Source organism: Anoplopoma fimbria, chromosome 22 (genome assembly GCF_027596085.1).
Source record: "Anoplopoma fimbria isolate UVic2021 breed Golden Eagle Sablefish chromosome 22, Afim_UVic_2022, whole genome shotgun sequence".
Classification (NCBI taxonomy): domain Eukaryota; kingdom Metazoa; phylum Chordata; class Actinopteri; order Perciformes; family Anoplopomatidae; genus Anoplopoma; species Anoplopoma fimbria.
In genome coordinates this window covers 13,356,465-13,375,402 of record NC_072470.1, presented here as the reverse complement: position 1 = coordinate 13,375,402, position 18,938 = coordinate 13,356,465, and the positions used below count along the sequence as shown (strand labels likewise).

Sequence of the window (18,938 nt, the reverse complement as noted above, 5' to 3'; positions counted from 1 at the left end):
TTTGATATTTACAGCCTAATTGAACAGGGACATTTGAGGCTTCCACGTGATATATTCTCGCTAACTCCTCTTCTCTTATTTGAAAGGCGTCTTGCTGCAAAGAGGTCTGCCTGTGGCACGGCACACCTGATTTTTTAATCTGGAGCCAGCCACGGTTAGGGCTGGCATTTTTCTTGATGAGATATGAAACGGAGGCTCAGAGGGGGAATCGACAGAGTGTTCAGTGGAATAACGAATGATGATGCGTCACTACCTGACTCCGGCTCCATGACAGAGGAGGGGAGGAGGATGGAGAGGCGAGGCTAGAGGGAGGAGGTAAACAGCAGGAGCAGCCGGATGGTAATAACACACATCCAATTGTCAGCTCTTCCTGTCCTAATCTCAACTCTGATGGAAAAAACACCGGCTTGTTTTTCGTCTCTGAGAGACAAGAGAAAGCGGCAGAAATGAGTGTAGCACATCCAAGTCAACACAGAGACAACCAGACGAGTTAGGAAAGGATTTCTGTCAAATCCGGACGTGTCACAATCTCACTGTTTCCTTTTTATAGAAAATGCACAAAGACAAAAAACGCAACTAAAACATGATGTTTTCAATATGTATGCAAAAATAATTATCATTAATATGCATTTTGAATAAAAAAACCAAAACAGGTCACATATGTGGGATATATTCCATACAGATTTGCACTGTCAGTACCAGATGCTTCAATTACTTTATGAGAAAAGTGTGCACACTAATTCATCTCTTTCTGCTGTTGCTGTTAATCTACATACATCTGTTAGCTAGAGTTAACTATCTGGTGGGTACAAACTAACCACGTCAAATCAGCCCAGTGTTTGGTCGACTCCCGTCTGTTTCATTTCTTACTGCCAGATAAAACCTCTTTAACAAACCAAGAGCTCGGATCAGTGTACGGACTCTTTTTTCAGTCTGCCCCTCTTGAACTTAGTTATAGTTGTTATAGTTTGTGACCTGATAGCCAGAGGCAGCGAGACTTGTGTTTAGCGGAGACAAGTAGAGCGACAACTTCTGTCATCGCAGCAGGTGCACATTCAGTATAACCACACATTGCATCACCTTTTCACTAAAAGTGACCTAAATGTAGATATTTTACAGGAAAACAACATTTTGACTTTGATATATCACCAAGCCCTCATTTTACTAGTTTACACCAGGCGACAACGTCTGCTTCTGATAAGTGAAGCGGATAGGACCTAATATGGTCACTATCGTTTATTGGTTTCTAAAATGGCAACGGCCAAAATTCCAATCTCGAGGCTTCAAAAACACAGTCCATAAAGCAAGCTCTTATATATAGTCTATGGTTTATACCGGGTGCTAGAGGGGCTAGTAAGGATGGAGTGTTTAATTGAGGAAATAGAGAATTGCTCCTTGTCACACTCAAGATAAGATCAAGACAGCAAATGATAATCATATAAGTGAAGGTTCAGGTTTTAAATAGAAAACTAATCTAGAGCCCCGAATAGTGACACAAATAAACATGGATGAATAATTGTTGAAGTGATGAAACAAAGGACGAGTTACAAAACTGGTGTGTCCCATCCAGAAATATATTTTGAAGAAGTCCCCTGCAGCAAAGCAAATATATAGTAGCGTCTGTGATTTAATGTGATGTTCAGAATGCCGTGGGCAGTGCCTCGCTGTGAACACGGCAGTTCAGAGGCCTCACAGTGAGTAATATGGTGTCCATGCTGCTGTCTGAACTGACCAAAAGTGAAAGAAAAAGCACTGCTCTCTTTTCCATGGAGAGAAAAGGACATTTCTCACAACTCCAAAGTAACACTGCTGATGAGACAGGAGATTTTTACCAAAGGTGTGCTCAACAGCCTGAATAAGATTAATGAAACATGAAAGTGAGCGAGTTCATGCCCACACTGATAGGGAGGGAGAGAGGCAGAGATAACTAGTTCTTCCTCTGCCATTAATCATACCAGGCATTACACCTGGGGCAGGCTTTATATCCAGATATTCAAATCAGGTACAATTAGGACATGAACTTTTCTATCTGAACATTAAATTGGCCCATTACTGCACTGTCAAAGCTCACCATATTCACCCCTTACCTTCATCAAATACACATCAGCCCATAGATTCTCAGATGCATATCTCTGAATTGAGTTATTTCATGTGAAAATGTTAAATGGAAGTAAACGTTAATGGCTGAAGTCACTTTAAATGCTAAGTGCTCATTGATCGTTCCTGCACTGCACTTCACAGAGATCACACTGGTTCCATACCTTAGCTGCCAATGCTGGTTGTTTTGCTGAGTCTATACAGCCGTGATGTCCCTGCTTTCTGAGAGTCTTCTCACTTTGGTGGCACAGTTCTGGTAGACAGCTGGATTGTTGAAGATAGAAGCATTTCAGTTGGTCAGATGTGTGAGAGACAGACGACTGAAGAACTCTGGCTGGAGAGCCCCTTGTGAGAAGCAAAGTCTCCATGTCTGTACCTGCATTCTAGCAGGTTTTGGTGGCACTGGTGTGGAAGGTGCCTTTCAACATCCGTGGTCCTGGCTAGACACAGTGGAGCTTTGGCAGTTTTCCTACCTATCTCTTTTACCCAGAGTTCCACTGGCTGCCAATGCATCCTCCATGTTTGTCCCTCCAAGGCAATTACCAGTGGATACAAGTGGTTCCATCCTGGTGCTCACAAGAAGCACAGTGCACATATGTGCCCACTTTACGCAGTGATTGGTCAACAAATGGTAAATGGACGGGTACTAGTCTACCGACCACTAGCAGCACTTTAACAATACATGTTCTTCATACACCGCAGGCACAGCCTACGGGAGCAATTTGGGGTTAAGTGTCTTACCCAAGGACACATGGCCGTGGACTAGAGGAGTCGGGTATCGACCCGCTGATCCTCAGGACTGAAGAACGAGCCCCTCTAACACTGAGCCACAGTAGTGTATCCTCACAATGGTTCACACACTATCCTAAGAAAAGTGAGTCCACATTTTGTGTGTTTTCTTATGAAAGTCAGCAACACGTCAACCTCCGCTCAGCAAACACAGTTAGGTTTAGGCAAAACAATACTAGTTGGTTGGAAGGATCGTTGCTTGGTAGAGACAAAACATGACTCTGGTTTCTCATGGGGGATGGACAGCGTCTCCTGGCTCAAAGACTGTTTGTTGGACCGATCCACGTCCCCTCATGTGTGTGCTTTATTTCCTCCTTCATGATTTTGTGGATAACATACAAAATAATTACGGCGCAGTATTTTTAATAGCTTTTGCTACAGATGCTGGAGGAGACCAGTCTGATGTATGAAGGTTGTTGCCTTGTGAAGGTTGGCTGACTACATCTAGTGTAAAGTGCTCTGAGTGGTCGTAAGAGTGAAAAAGAGCTACACAAATGTAAGCCCATCCATTCACCATTTACCATGTTGGCAGAAGTAGTTTTTATTAGCATATCACGTTTTAACAGAGAGTCCCTATGTGACTCTCTGTTTTCTACCTTAGAAATATTTGATGTCTGTTTTCTTTTACTTCAGTCCTTCATTCCGTTGTCTCATCCCAGATGAACTAATGTCGCACGCCTAAATAAATCAGCAGCTGCATAAAGACTTGTGTAAAGCCACAGAGCTCAGTTCTCCCCTGTCTTTGCATCACCTGATATGCTCCTTTGTTCTTTATTCACTTCTCCTTTCAACTAACTAGATCTTCTGCTGTTCATATCAAGCAAAAGAAAAACTTCAAACACATCCCTCTCTGTGTACGAGAGGGTTTTTCCAGGGAATCACCTGGAATGTATTCTAGGTCTAGAGGATCGGGCTCAGACCTGCAAAGACCTTCTCTGCCTCAGCTAGGAGGCCTGAAGCAACTGAACAAAGAGTTCTGTTAGCTGAAATATCTCCCATTGCCAAGTCGTATCTTTAGATTCGTCACATTTTCTACAGTGGTGAACAATGTTTCCAATGCAGAAGAACTTCATAGGATGATAATGATTGTTCCAGGTATAGGAGTAAAGCACGTGGCGTCACGGAGTGAACAAAGAGTATACAGTATAGACCCACACATACAATTATTAAAGGCTCTGACTTATTAGTAAGTTAGATGTATTATTTATTTATCACCTGTTATGAAATGGCTTGAGCAAATAAGTGTTATCTGGTCTCTTTCAGTCAACACTCCCAAAGGACTTAAAGTTACGTTAGCCACTTTTTCTTTGCAAATTCCTCAACTTGTAAAACATAAAACTGTAGACTTGGATTTTTGGTCTTTTTATTAGTACAAACAGTCACTCAGCAACTCTTTGTATGTCGAGTAGGTGAAAAGGAGAAACAGTCAGGTAGCAACCAGCAACACTGGAAACATGGAGCCCAAAGTCAACACAGCTCTGCAGATAGGCAAAAGTTAGCTAGCATTAGCTTCAGGTAAGCTGGTTGTTGTGACCATTGCTGCCCTGGTGGACTACCAGAGGACCATCAGCAGGTCTACGTTCTAATGTAACGTTACGGCAGAAGAGAGCGTTCCCTCATGCCCTGTTCACGTCCAACAATTAAGAGCCGTTAACTTTGAGTTATAGTTGCTAAATGACATTTCCTTACAGTGTGGGTTGATCATTTGTTGTCTCTTTGTGGAGCTGGATGGGTACATTTAGCTCTATAAGGCTATCTCAGGCAGACCTTCTTCTTACTTAAGCCAGAGTCTTTGAAGGTGTGCAGCCTGTTCCTCGGTCCTGGAACAGCTGCAGGCCAAGCTTAAACTTTCAACCCTTATTACTGTAGATGGTTAGAAACATAGAAGAAAGGAAGTGGTCAGTGCCAACTGTAGTGCTTCAATTAACTAAATGGCACATGACCAAAATGCTATATATATATATATATATGTATATGTTTTGTTACTGGCCTGTCTCATTATCGTAACATTTTTATTACAAAGCATTTTACAAGCACAGTTTGGTGGTAAGGAGGTGAATCGGGGAAAGCTTTCACTGAGAGATGAGAGCAAGTAACAAAAGGCTCTCACAAAGGGGGGATGGAGTCTGTGAACTCCCTTTTGACCACGGGAGCTTTGGATGTGCAGATAATGATGCTGCAACAACACGGCAACCATGATTCACCCCCCCCTACTTTATTGGGTTTCATACCTCAGAAACTATCAGGGGTTTACAAGGATTCATAAAATAAAGAGTCAACGCTCTGATCCAATATGAGGGGAGAAAACTCTATTTCCAAGCTGCAGTTTGTGGACCTCCAGCCATTCATTCATCACTATTGGTTATTTCATTTTCCTCCCCTGTGACGCTTGATTGTGGCACATGGCCAGGGTCACTTATAGAACAGATGAATGTGTTGTGATAGTGAAGCTGTGAGAGAACGCTCCAAACAGCTTTTTTATCTCTGACTAAACCTTATGGGTCAGTGAATGGTTTAAAACCCTCTGATTCCTCCGTCCTAGTTTAGCATAGCACGTCCTTAGCTTGCATGTAGATACACAGCTCTGTGTTTGTGCTTCCTAGCTGGATACTTCATCATCACAGCCTTCTAAATGTGTGGGCTAAGCCTGCTGCAGGCTCCTCCTCAGATCACAAGCAAAGGGAGGCAGGCTGGCGTCCAGATTTGCAGACACTCGTTTTTGGCTTGATGGTGATTTTTTTGATTAAGTTCTTGGGCTCTCCACAGGCTTTGCTTTGAGCCAATAGCAATCTCTTGACACTCAGCACAGCAGTAACTTATCTCCTAATGAAAAGGCGCTCAGTAATAGTGAATGCATGGTGTCAGCCAGTAAACATGTCAGGCTGCGTTTCTTTCTCACCGTTTCACAAAGAGCCTTTTAGAGTGAATGTCGTATCATTCCACTCCAGACAACTGTTTTAGATTGAAGTTTCTGCGATTGATTCGTTCTGAATGCAGCAAAGAAATGTTCGTCTTAAGAAACATTTCTATTCTCCTGCACTAATATAATTAGAAGTAACAGTTGAAGATATGACAGCCTCGTCCATAATGGGAAAATGCCAAATATTTATAGGATATCTTTCCTATATATAAGTTTTTCTTGAATTGTGATCTCCATTGTGATGATCGGAACAAAGGTCATGGTGTGTTTATCAGAGCTCGTTGTCATGAGGCTTTATGGTTCAGGGGAACGCTAGAAGCAGTGACTAACTGGGTTTGATTACAGTTGACGTGTATTTTAATCCTCACAGAGGCCAGTGGCTACGTGATCTGTCAAGTTATCAGAGTGTTAATAATGTGGTCAGTATTCATAAGAGGCATGATAGCATCTCCCTACACGTACCCTACGTCTGTGTCGCTAACCCGACCAGTCACAGCCCGGCCTTTGGCAGGGAAAGGCCTCAGAACATTTAGACTATATGTGTGACCTTTGACCTATTATACTAACACACACACACACATAACAGGCACACTTATTAGGGGTGCAACGGATCATAAAACTCACGTTTTGGATTGTATGACAGGTTGGAGTCACGGATCACGTTTTGGATCAGCACAAAACAAAAAAGGAGCAAATATAACTTTCAGAAACCGATTAGACTTTTCCAACCTCTCTGAATCAGTGGGAACCATCAAAAGTTATCGTCATCTGGAGTGTTGTTGTTCTCCATAATGACACAAAAATGTAATGATTAGTGAATAAAATCTGTTTAAGTATTTAATGTATTATAAGCTGTTTAGAGCTCGTGTTAGGAAGTTAAACATGTCACGATTTATCTTTAATATTCATTTTACATTAATGTGAAAAGGTCTCCTTCAAAGAACTAGATGTTACATGTTGCGTCTGAACACGTCATGATAATGGTTTCTCTGTGGGGATCACGTATGGTCTCCGGTCAGTAGAGCCACTAAGACTTCGTCTATCATCTACACCAGCTTCATGCCTGCTCTCCTCTGCTGGAGAGGAGGAAACCTTCCACATGCCTCCCCAGCCCGGAGCACCAGCATCATTTAGGAGATGCAGTGTGCACTTCGTCACTGTCACTTATTCGCTGGCCGATGCCCACCGGACACAAACACATGATGCTCATGCACGTTGGATTCCCTTTCATCTCGTATGTCACATGTGTGTAGCACGTCAGCTTGTTAACATGAAGCATCAGCAGCTCAGCTGTCATAACAGCCATGTTTAATCTCCACTGTTGCCCTCTGTCTTCCTGTCATGGCTCTGCTGGAAACAACAGCCCAGAGTAAAGCTCATGATCATTTCACACACACAGAGTCAGAAGAGACGCTGAAGGTGAAGTATTCTGTGAAGCTCGTTTCATTGGGCATGTGATATCCCTCTTTATTGTGGAGATTATAGACACGTGTGTCTCACACAAACGTGTTGTATGGCAGTAACAGCACATTACGTTGAAAAGGTTTTTCCTCCAGCAGCATGCAGCTGAATCAGTGCTCCTCAGCTCAAGGACAGCACACTCCCTCAGGGGTAAAAACTGACTGCAGCCCACTGATTGGAGCATCCAGGAGGCCAAACAGACTGATGCTCCTACCACTGTGTCTTCATCAGAAAACAGTTGTCATTTGGTAATGGGTTTAACAGAATTTCAGATCTGTTGGATATAAGGTCCAGTGGTGGAAGTCGCTATATGTTACAGTTACAAAGTACCAACAATACAAATACTTCACTCATCATTTGTAACCAATCAGTGTCAATGTAAGACAACTGAACATAGTTAACACTACTCTGAGTTAGGAGGACATCTGGGTAGTTGGGGTCACTGTTCAGTGACTATATCTTTAAAGAATGAAATTCAGCACTAAAATATTCAATACTTTGCCCAAATGTTATCTGCAAGCTGCAACTCCAAAGTCATCTCCGCTGGGCGTTTCTGTGAAGATGTCAGAGAGAAGCATCAAACAGTCCACCACCTCTTGAACTGAATCCCAGTCCACATAAACTGGTGAACAGACTTGGAGCCAGGATCCAGATATGAAACTAAAAACTGTCTGACAGAGGAAAACACACCGACCGCGGCCAGAAGCCACAATGCACAACAAAGGAATCCATTTCTTTCCACACATCATTGGCATGGTGTCCGAGTGACACTGAGCGTCAGAAAATGAGACATCGATGATGTTTACTGTACAGAAAAGATCTATGAATGGTTTCTCTGCTGAACATTCTCATCCTGACAGATTCATTCCTCCGCCATGTTAATGTGGTGAGCAGACGGACTGTCAGACATGAAGTTGACACATTGCCTTCACCTCGGTGTCACGTGCTGGAAAAGTCTCTCAGAAGTCAACCAGGGCAGTTTGTTCAGTTCCAAGCACAGGGACATATTTAAGTGTAAAGCCCTTTGGTTTGTATTTCTTTAGGGAGATGGAGTGATTTCAACATTCATTTCTGTCAACTCGTTACTCCCCCTTGTTATTTAAATCCGTATCCGAGCCATGTCCTTGTATTATAAAGTAATAAGTTAATACGTCTCTGAGATATTTCTGTGTGGGAAGAGCTGCTCTCCTTCTACTTTATATATATCTTTTTCTTTTTTACAGTCAAAAATGGATTAAGTCAAAAATGTTTCTGCACACTGACACCAACGTATGGATGAATCCCAATTAGGGAACAGATATGATGACAGAAAAAATAAAGCCACAGGTGGGCTAGACCTGGTTAAAGCTCAACAACTGGGCTATTATAATGAATTCTTATAATGATCAGGTAATAGGTAGGTACTGGTCTTCTGTTCTGAGCCCATTCATTACTCTCTATGGGACTTCTTCTCAAACTGGCAGCGTTTAAAGACCAAAGGAGCAGTCAGCCTGTTTGTTTTCAGTGTACCTGTGGATGTACAGACAGCTCGTCCTGGTTACTATGACGATGAAGAAAACTGTAAAAAAAGCTTCTGGAGAGCGTCATTTATAAGCAGATTTGTGGACGTTTATTTACGTATAGAAATATGGATACCCCTCACACTGAATGACTCAATACGTTCTTCATGTGTGTTCACTCTTGAATGAGTTATGACTTATTAATGCTATAAATGCTAGTGAAAGCTCTTCAGGAGAAGGATGTGAGATTCCACCTATAAGCTGTGATTGTCTCCTTCCATTACAACATCAGACACCATGTGACCCCACAGGGGGGGTTTCTGATATAAGCCTGTGAACTCTGCTGCTGTGTGGCAGCACAACGCTCAGTGTTGAGGCGTTCATAGTGTTCATAATTCTGTCCACATGCATGTGAGTGTGTATGTTTATGCACACCATACATCCACAGCTTACAGCTCAGGCTTTACCCCCACACCCCCTCTGTCCTGTACACAGTGAACCCAGCTTCAGAGGGCTCTGATGAATCTTGCATGTGTTTGGGTGGAGGCCTGGGGACGGGTTGTAAATCTTCCATGGCACCTTTAGAAGAGGGGAGGGGTGTCTCCTCAGCGTTCCACCCAGAGGGCCGGGGAGAGTCAGGAGACCAGCTTCTTCTGGTGACACTGACATACTGTACAGCTCTCTGCAGGAGTCGTTCCTCCTTCATTTCAAACAAGGCTCTGCACTCTTTATATCCCAGCAGAGCAGTGTTTCATTAGAGAGGGGATTTAAAGCTCAGCTGAAATGAAGTGGGGGTGTTGAGGGGGATGCAGCACTGCAGCTTTTTTTCTCTGTGGGCCTATTGTTAAACTTCCATGGAAATTAAAAACACACAGGCTCTATTATTAGAATATTATGTCTCGTATGAACCTCCACGGGGGATTGGCAGTTAAACCCCCATCCTCTGTACAGGTGGGGGAATAAAAAGAGATTCTTGAACGACTATGACTCGATGTAGAAATTCAATAATCGGACGTTATGATCGCCTGTAACAGACGTAAAACACGAGCGTCTTCTTTCCGTTCTAAAGTAAACACTAGCAGAGTTTAGTGAGAGTGGCTGCTTTATGTTCTGACAGGGTCATTGGGAAATGATGGATTGGTTCTGCAGAGTCCAGCTGATACAGAAGAGTCTTAAAGCTGCATTCTCTCTGCTGTCCAGCAGGGGGCGACTCCTCTGGTTGTATAGAAGTCTATGAGAAAATGACTCTACTTCTCTCTTGATTTATTCCCTCAGTAAACATTGTAAACATGAGTTTATGGTCTCAGTCTCTAGTTTCAAGTCTTCTTCAATACAGCATGATGGTAACAATGAAATTGCTGAACTCGAGGCTTCATAACGGCCACAAACCAATGGGTGACATCACCATGACTACATCCACTTCTTAACTACAGTCTATGAATGAGACACGGGGGGGGATGTGATCAGGTGACCAGGATGAGTGGCACCTGGTGTACAGGTAGAGGAATGGGAGTAAAGGTTAAACCAGCAGCATGTCAGTGTGAATAGTGAAAATAATGGAAAACACATCGTGCTATCACAATATCCTTCTGTTTGTCATTTGTCTGGCCAGGTATAACCAGCAGGATAAACGGCTTCATTTTTAATGAATGACGTTAACAATTAATCAAATACTTGAACTGATGATTTATCACTGTGGAAGTCGCTTATATGGATCTAAAAGTTAAGAACAGATCATTTCCATACCACTGATGTTTAATGAAGTTGTTCCTAGTAACCAAGTAGTCAGTTCATTTTGTGCCAGCCCCCAAATGTTTCTCATTTTTGTAACTTGTGTGTAATCCACTCAAACCATCACTCCACTGAGCTGAAACGCATCTGTGTATGTTTTCATCTCTTTCAATACAGCACAGACTAAAGGGTCATTTCACCAGCTCACTGGCTAATTAGCAGTTTTAATGGCTCCCAATCAAGGGGAATTAGGAAAGGCTCTCTGTTGTGCACTCTGTGTTTCCGCCATCATTGTTCCACATCCTCCAGTTTAGGCTTAGTGACATCATAGAAGTCAATTAGTGTTGAAAGAGACTCATGAAGGCGTCTTTGTTCTACCTGAGTTTGAGGGTTGAGGTGAACAAAGGTCCTGAAGGCTTTCTCTGAGGCTTAGCTCTCTGTGGCTTTAGCCTCATTGTATGGCTGTTTCCTTTATTCACACTGAAGTGTCCTTTTCAACCACAAAGTTAAAGCTGTGTGTTAATCCCCATAATGAATTCACTATCCACAGTTAGAAAACAGGAAACAAAGAGGCAATTCAAATTCAGGGTAAAGGCCAATGTGTGGCATGTATTAATGTATTATTGCTAATCTGAAATAAAAGCTCAATATTTCATTTGACTAATTGAATACAGGCATCTCAGGATGAATGACATACAGGCTGTGTCAACACGCTTTGATGTCCTGATGTATTACACCATGGAGCAACAGGAAGTGTTTTTTACTAACTAAAGTTATGGCCTCACTATAAACGTGTTTGTGTAGAGTGCTTGTCTTTGTACAGCTACTGTAGAGTCACTGCACAGATTCTTAAATGAGACCTTTGACTTGTAGCTCCTGCTAACTCCTTTTGCAGCTGTGCATGTTTCCAATTAATTCAGCAATGAATGTCATTTATTTCATTTTGGCTGTGTGTCTGCTCCTAGCTAACACTACTGGACCCATCACCTATCATATCGTATGTGATTAAGACTCAAGGACCGCTCATGGCTGCAGTGATTCACAGTTTTGAATACAGATTGTATATCTCTTCTTAAGTGTTTACGAGCATCATTGACCGCTGACTCCTTCCTCCTCTTACCTCCTCTTACCTAGTCTTACCTAGTCTTTTGCAGGCCACATTTTGGCCTTGTAATGGCTCAAAAGCTGACATTTAAGGAAAAGATTGGTCCTCATTTTGAACCGGTGCATCTGCAGATTAATTCCATAGCACAACATAAGGTGTATAAATCCCTCCTGACTGTAAGGGAGCTGGGAGGGACAATTGATGAGATTCAATTCTTCTTTGTTTGGGAGGTGAGATGGAGGCACACCTGGCCAACATCTGCACATCTTTATTTCTTATCCTTTATGGAAAAATAAAACATATTTTGAAACTACGGTTTTAAAACATTTCATTTAGCTTTTTACTCCTTCCTATTACACACATGCCCTCTATTGTCAGCTGGTGGTCTTGTTCTTTCTTGACTACCACTGTCCAGTGAAGTGTTGTTTTCATGGCCGTTCTCCTCCCTCACACATGCCTCCTAGTGGTCATTGGTGCAAACAACAACTGAAAAGTGGACGGCCTTAAGTCCCGTCCTGCTGGTACTGCTGTGAGGAGGTCATATGACCTCTAAGCTTTGTTCATACTCACACCGGCTTCACTACGGTTAGTGTAAACTAAACTTACTGTTTCCCATCGATGGAAGCTATACGCAATATATTTCCTATGTATATATTTGCCTGTAAAACTGCACATCATTTGTGGATAACGTGATAGATGTCAAGGAAAGAGAAATCATCCTGTAGAGCCTACTTTATGTCTTCCTCTTTCTGAAACCATAAAACAACAAATGTTAATCATAATGGGGGCTGTTCTAATGTAAATCAAGGATCCCACAGAATGCCAGCTACATGTAGTCTTTAATATCATTTATAAGGGCAGCAGCAGAACATTTACTCAGTTATATTAGACAACCCCACGAGATTTCTCCAGTAACAGAACTTTTGCTCCATTCACTTTCCAGCCAGAGCGACTGGATCTAAAAGCTAAAGGATTTGGGACTGGAGCCCCAGAAGCAGAGCGGCCAAAGAAAATGAGAAACTACTGCATATTGATTTATAGCTGTTGCACCTTCAACCCTAAAAGCAGTGTTACAATGTGAAGCAGAAGCAGAGTCATTTCACAGGGTCTGGAGTAAAAGATTGGTTTTAGTTCCTCCAGCTCAGGGTCTGGAGTAGAGGAAGAGTTGGTTTTAAGGTTTCCTCCTGATCCCCAGAGTCCTAACCCTCCAGCTCAGGGTCTGGAGTAGAGGAAGAGTTGGTTTTAAGGTTTCCTCCTGACCCTCAGAGTCCTAACCCTCCAGCTCAGGGTCTGGAGTAGAGGAAGAGTTGGTTTTAAGGTTTCCTCCTGATCCTCAGAGTCCTAACCCTCCAGCTCAGGGTCTGGAGTAGAGGAAGAGTTGGTTTTAAGGTTTCCTCCTGACCCTCAGAGTCCTAACCCTCCAGCTCAGGGTCTGGAGAAGAGGAAGAGTTGGTTTTAAGGTTTCCTCCTGACCCTCAGAGTCCTAACCCTCCAGCTCAGGGTCTGGAGAAGAGGAAGAGTTGGTTTTAAGGTTTCCTCCTGACCCTCAGAGTCCTAACCCTCCAGCTCAGGGTCTGGAGTAGAGGAAGAGTTGGTTTTAAGGTTTCCTCCTGACCCTCAGAGTCCTAACCCTCCAGCTCAGGGTCTGGAGAAGAGGAAGAGTTGGTTTTAAGGTTTCCTCCTGACCCTCAGAGTCCTAACCCTCCAGCTCAGGGTCTGGAGAAGAGGAAGAGTTGGTTTTAAGGTTTCCTCCTCAGACCCTCCAGCTCAGGGTCTGGAGAAGAGGAAGAGTTGGTTTTAAGGTTTCCTCCTGACCCTCAGAGTCCTAACCCTCCAGCTCAGGGTCTGGAGAAGAGGAAGAGTTGGTTTTAAGGTTTCCTCCTGACCCTCAGAGTCCTAACCCTCCAGCTCAGGGTCTGGAGAAGAGGAAGAGTTGGTTTTAAGGTTTCCTCCTGACCCTCAGAGTCCTAACCCTCCAGCTCAGGGTCTGGAGAAGAGGAAGAGTTGGTTTTAAGGTTTCCTCCTGACCTGTCAGAGTCCTAACCCTCCAGCTCAGGGTCTGGAGAAGAGGAAGAGTTGGTTTTAAGGTTTCCTCCTGACCCTCAGAGTCCTAACCCTCCAGCTCAGGGTCTGGAGTAGAGGAAGAGTTGGTTTTAAGGCCCTCCTCCTGTCTGCACACTCTGGGGTGACTGGACACTGAAGAATGATTAACCTCCTGGTTCAGCCAGTCGACAGGTCCTTGTTGAACGTGTGCACAGACAACTGTTCAAAGTTCAATTCGTCGCCATGTTTTCATATTTTCCCTTGGCGTGTCGCAGTGACAAACGACATCCTTTTCCAAAGTCTACCAGACGGGACTCACTGCAGCAGCCACTGGTTTAAAAGAGGCTTCACACACAGAGACAGTTCTCTGTGACTTCTGAGAGGATCAATGTAACCTCCCTGTGGAGAAATCCACAAGTTCTCACCATCATCCCCTGTTTTTTGGTATTTCTGGCTTTAATCCTCATTGGTTGAAAATGACATGCATTCATCCAACTGCTAGAACTTTGAGAACATGGAGGCAGTTTTCTGGAAAAGGATTTCTTTTGCATATTCTTGCCCTGCTGTGAGTTAATAGGCTGTGTACTTAGATTGTATGGACCCAGTAGTAGAGGTGGACGGCTGACCACGATTGTTATGGAGCATATTTTCACATGAATTGATTTGACAGCAGTATGTACTATGTACTGTACAAGCTGAAGATGTGTTGATGTGTTTCACTGCATGATCTCCAGTGAGTCATGGTGCTAGCAGCATGTGTTAGCCGTCTACTGAGGCGAGCTAATGAACGTTACTCACAGCACTATGTCTCTTTCTGTCTTATGGGTCATAAACCAAAGAGAAATGATAGTGTGATGATGTGTGTTGGAACTGTAAATGGAGTCATGCTGGTGTATTTAACGTTATGTATTCTCCCCAGTGTTGAGTCCAATACTCCCAGCTGTCATATTAGACCAGAGGATTGTTCTGAACTGGAACTGTTCAGAGACCAGCGTACTTCTGTACAGGACAATTTCTTTCATTTATTATTTTTGGTATTACATATTGTCGACAATAATCCCTTATGTTTAACAAAATAAATCTTTCACTCCTGGACACAACTGTGAATCTTCTGGTGGACATATATTCATTTAGTATACTGCACAGTAGATTGTCTAGTGATGACTTCACTGGTAAGATTGGGAGATTCTGCTTGTTGGGTAGTATATTTATGTTTACTAGAAGATCATTTTACAAAGATTTGGTTGTAATTTCCAAGAAATTTCAATGAGGTTACATGCTAATTATCATCTATTTGGGACTAAAGCTTTTGTAATCATGCCTATCAATGAACTTCTAATAACCTTCGGGAATATGTTTTTAAGAAATGATATTTAATATTGGGGTAATTTTAACATTTTAAAGAGTCAGGATTAATATTTATATTGAGTAGGACATTTCACAGTGCGTCTGTAATGGTGTCACAGTTTGTAATTAAACTTTAAACACATTTCTGGCATTTCTGTGATGATATTTATTCCAGCTCGTCGGCCAGTATTGATGCTGATATGTGGGATAAGCCAGGACCAGTTCAGGACGGTCTCATTCTCTGTGTGGGAGACGGTTCTCAGTGGTTTCCATAGAGAACATCGGGGGAACGTGTGCTCTGTTCTTTATCAAATGTTGGGAAGTTAACCAGACCAACATCTACCTGATTGTTTGGAAATGTATGGACACCGTCTGGCACTGTTGGTGGTCAGGGAACAGAGATGTTTGTGTCCTAGCAGAAAGGAAATGATAATGATAGACTAACACTGATTTAGAAATGTAATGGAAATGTCTGAATTTAAATTGAGTAAATGAAACTAAAATAAAATCCTTATCTTTCCACAATAGACACAAACCATAATAGTTCAGTGAGAACAGATAATGTTTTGTAATGACTTAAAATCATCTCTGACAGTATTATCATAACTGAGCATGATTGAACACTAAGCTGGATTCTATCCCTCTTGATATGCACATGACTCAGAGGTGATCATCAGATCCTCTTCATGCAGAGATGAAAACATAATCAGAGCTAATGTCCGGAGCTACAGGGAGCACTACTGTTCCAGCTGTAGATTCAAAAGGAGTTCCACCTGCAGAGGAACATCAGAGTAGAACCCTGCTCCATCTGCAGGTTTGTTTCTGCTCTGCTCTCTGCAGCTCCTGCAGGGTTGATAGGCTTACAGGATGACATCATTCTCTTCTCCTCTCCTCAGTGCTTGGTGTTTGAAGACGCTCCCAACGGCGTGAAGGCGGCCCTGGCTGCAGGGATGCAGGTAGTGATGATTCCTGACGACAACCTGGACCCCGGCCTCACCCGGGAAGCCTCGCTGCGACTCGGGAGCATGGAGAAGTTTGAGCCTCAGCTCTTTGGTCTGCCGGCGTACGACTGAGCCTGAAGACCAAACCCTCAACCTTAACCGTCACCGGGGACAACGGAGACGGTGGGGATAGAGTGAATGCACCCTGCAGACCTCGTGTTGTGTGTGGACATTGAGGATGGGTTGCTTTCTGTCCCACGAGACGTCACAGCGATGGACAAACCCCATCAGCTGTCTCCTTTCTCCCTTTTGAAAGCTCACTCCTTTTCTCATTACTCACCCCTCCTGTCTGGACATCGCTTTTTACATAATCACCTCCTTAATGTCTGCTGGACAGAAATTCCTTTCTGCTGCTAAATACGTTCAAGTATATTTCCCAGACCTGTTCTATACTTCTATATATATATATATGTGTCATGTGCTTGATGTTGAACACACTGTGGATCATTCAGACACTGTCCTTGTTATCCATAGTGTTTGAGAGGTCTCTCTCCTCAGTGTAATCCTGTCCTCACCCTTTCATATCCACTCCCATTCCTCTTCCCTCCATGGCTTCCTGGCCTTTCATCCTCAAGGAGGGGGTCGTCTCCTCAGCTCCTCAAATCACTGTGTAGTTTCCGTTTTCCTCAGTCCTGGCCTAAAACATGGTTTCTTTCTTTCTTTGTGTGTGCGTTTGCTTTAAAGTGTTAAAATGGATGACTGTTTTCATTTAGATTCAAATCACAGGCTGCCTGAAATAACGCTGGGTTGGATTCCAAAAGGACTTCATCCACACGGCGTAACAACATTCTTTCAGATGTGCAATCGTGTTAAGTTTTCATAATCAAATAAAGGAATCCATAACACAAACCAAGAGTGTAATATTTCTGCATTTTTAATTCATTTTCATCTTGACTTTGATTTCAAATTGTAGGCTGTGGGTTATTTTCAGATTTATTATATCATAAATATGAATTCCTTCATGTTTTCAGAGAATCTAACTCATGCATGTAGAGCTGGGTGTGCTGTCACATTCAGTTCACTGTCTGTAGGTCAGATGTAAGTGGACACTATGGCTCCATGTCAAAGACCCGGACTTTACAGAAAAGGGTGAGAGGAAAGAAAGATCACCTGATCTGTGGAGCAGTAGTGTCAAGAAGGATTGTGCTAAATAAAGGTTGAGATGAAAGCTGAACCATCCACAGCTGTTTACATGTTCATGTTCGGCTGCTGTCTCATCTGAAGTGTGCAATGTGCATCAAATGAAGCTCATCATGGACCTCAATGTCCAGACAAAGCTGGTACGAGGCTTCAGCAGTCTTCCAGTGTTACCGTCACATCTGTGTATCGTGACAACATTTAGACTCCGGTTTATGTCTAAAGTCTATGATGAGGCTAGAGGGCCAACATTCTCCCTGGCGGGGCAAATTGAGGCGTTGTGCCAGTTGGAGATGTTTTAAGGGAACAACTGTCACTTCTGATCGTTACAAAATACATCACCAATAAAGGTTAACTTTGTTCTACGTTTATTGAGGCAACAGAACTACTTGGTTAGGTTTAGGTGTAATACGTACATGGTTAGAGTTAGGAAAAGATTGTGGTTGAGTTAAAATAACTGTCCTTTACATTAAATAACTAGGATATGTTTGGTACATAACTGAGTACGGAAGTTAAGTAGCAAAACTACAGTCAAATAAGTCAACATTGACTTGGTTACAAAAAGGACAGAACCAGATAAAGAACCAGAGAAACAACCAGATAAAGAACCAGAGAAACAACCAGATAAAGAACCAGAGAAACAACCAGATAAAGAACCAGAGAAACAACCAGATAAAGAACCAGAGAAACAACCAGATAAAGAACCAGAGAAACAACCAGAGAAACAACCAGATAAAGAACCAGAGAAACAACCAGATAAAGAACCAGAGAAACAACCAGATAAAGAACCAGAGAAACAACCAGAGAAACAACCAGAGAAACAACCAGATAAAGAACCAGAGAAACAACCAGAGAAACAAGAAACCAGAAACAACCAGAAAGAAACAACCAGATAAACAACCAGATAAAGAACCTGATAAAGAACCGGAGCTCCTGGTGACCTGTGAGATCCATCACAGGCTGAGCTCCACAGAAACACACAGATGGTTAGCGTTTACATCTGCACACTGGTTACGTTACATCATTCTGATGAACCCTGTTGATTATTACCTCAGTAACCACAGGCCTCTCTATGCATTACTGTTTTCTCATGTAGCAGGAGAGTCAAAATGCTGCTGCTGCTCAGGGTGAAAGATAACCGAACATAAGAGATCAGCACCTTTAACCATGTTGCTATAACCTAAGAATGCAGGCCTTCAGACGCTGTGAAAGCCTCGGTGATGTGAATGCACGCTGCAGGCTCACTTGTTTCCAGCCAACACCTTTTCTAGGATCTGAATGTACTTCTGTTGATTGAGAGCACGTGGAAGTGCACGCCATCTACAACACTAATGTCTTTCTGCATGGAGTTTTCTTTGAAATTGAAATCCAGCTTGAGAAGGGTGCCGTGGAGCTTGGCATATTTCCTCTCATTTGTGCATGCTCTGACCCATTTGGAGATAATGGTTTCCAGCTGGAGGCTCAAATCATTTTTCAGCCTGTTTTTTTTGTCATACTTAAAAGGGCTATCTCTGGGCTTTAGAGTGGGTCGGCCATTCAAATGGCCTAACGTCGCTCTGAACATACCTGTTATAAAATCCATTAGCTTCCCTCCTGCTGCCCTTCTTCCAAACTGCTTTATTGTTTTCCATGCGTGCCTCTTATCATCACAGCAAACCTTTTTAACTTTACTTCTGCCGCTGACAGAAGGGGGCGGGGCAGGGATAGCTTCCTGTCATGTTTCCCAGGCTTCATCCTCGTCTGTGCTCACCACTGATAGGAGAGCGTGGCTGTGGGACACATTCATCTTCAACGTCAGGTTTTAACAT

At 42.9% G+C, this 18,938-nt stretch overlaps 1 protein-coding gene across 1 annotated transcript in view; it reads left to right on the top strand.

The window, feature by feature from the left end:
- The window catches only part of pudp (pseudouridine 5'-phosphatase), a 32,375-nt gene extending 15,509 nt beyond the window's left edge, over positions 1-16,866 (top strand). The window contains exon 4 of the mRNA XM_054623926.1: positions 15,889-16,866. Coding sequence (XP_054479901.1) covers positions 15,889-16,065 — 177 coding nt within the window. The 3' untranslated portion in view covers positions 16,066-16,866. The remainder of the gene's footprint in view (positions 1-15,888) is intronic.
- Positions 16,867-18,938: the final 2,072 nt, after the last annotated feature.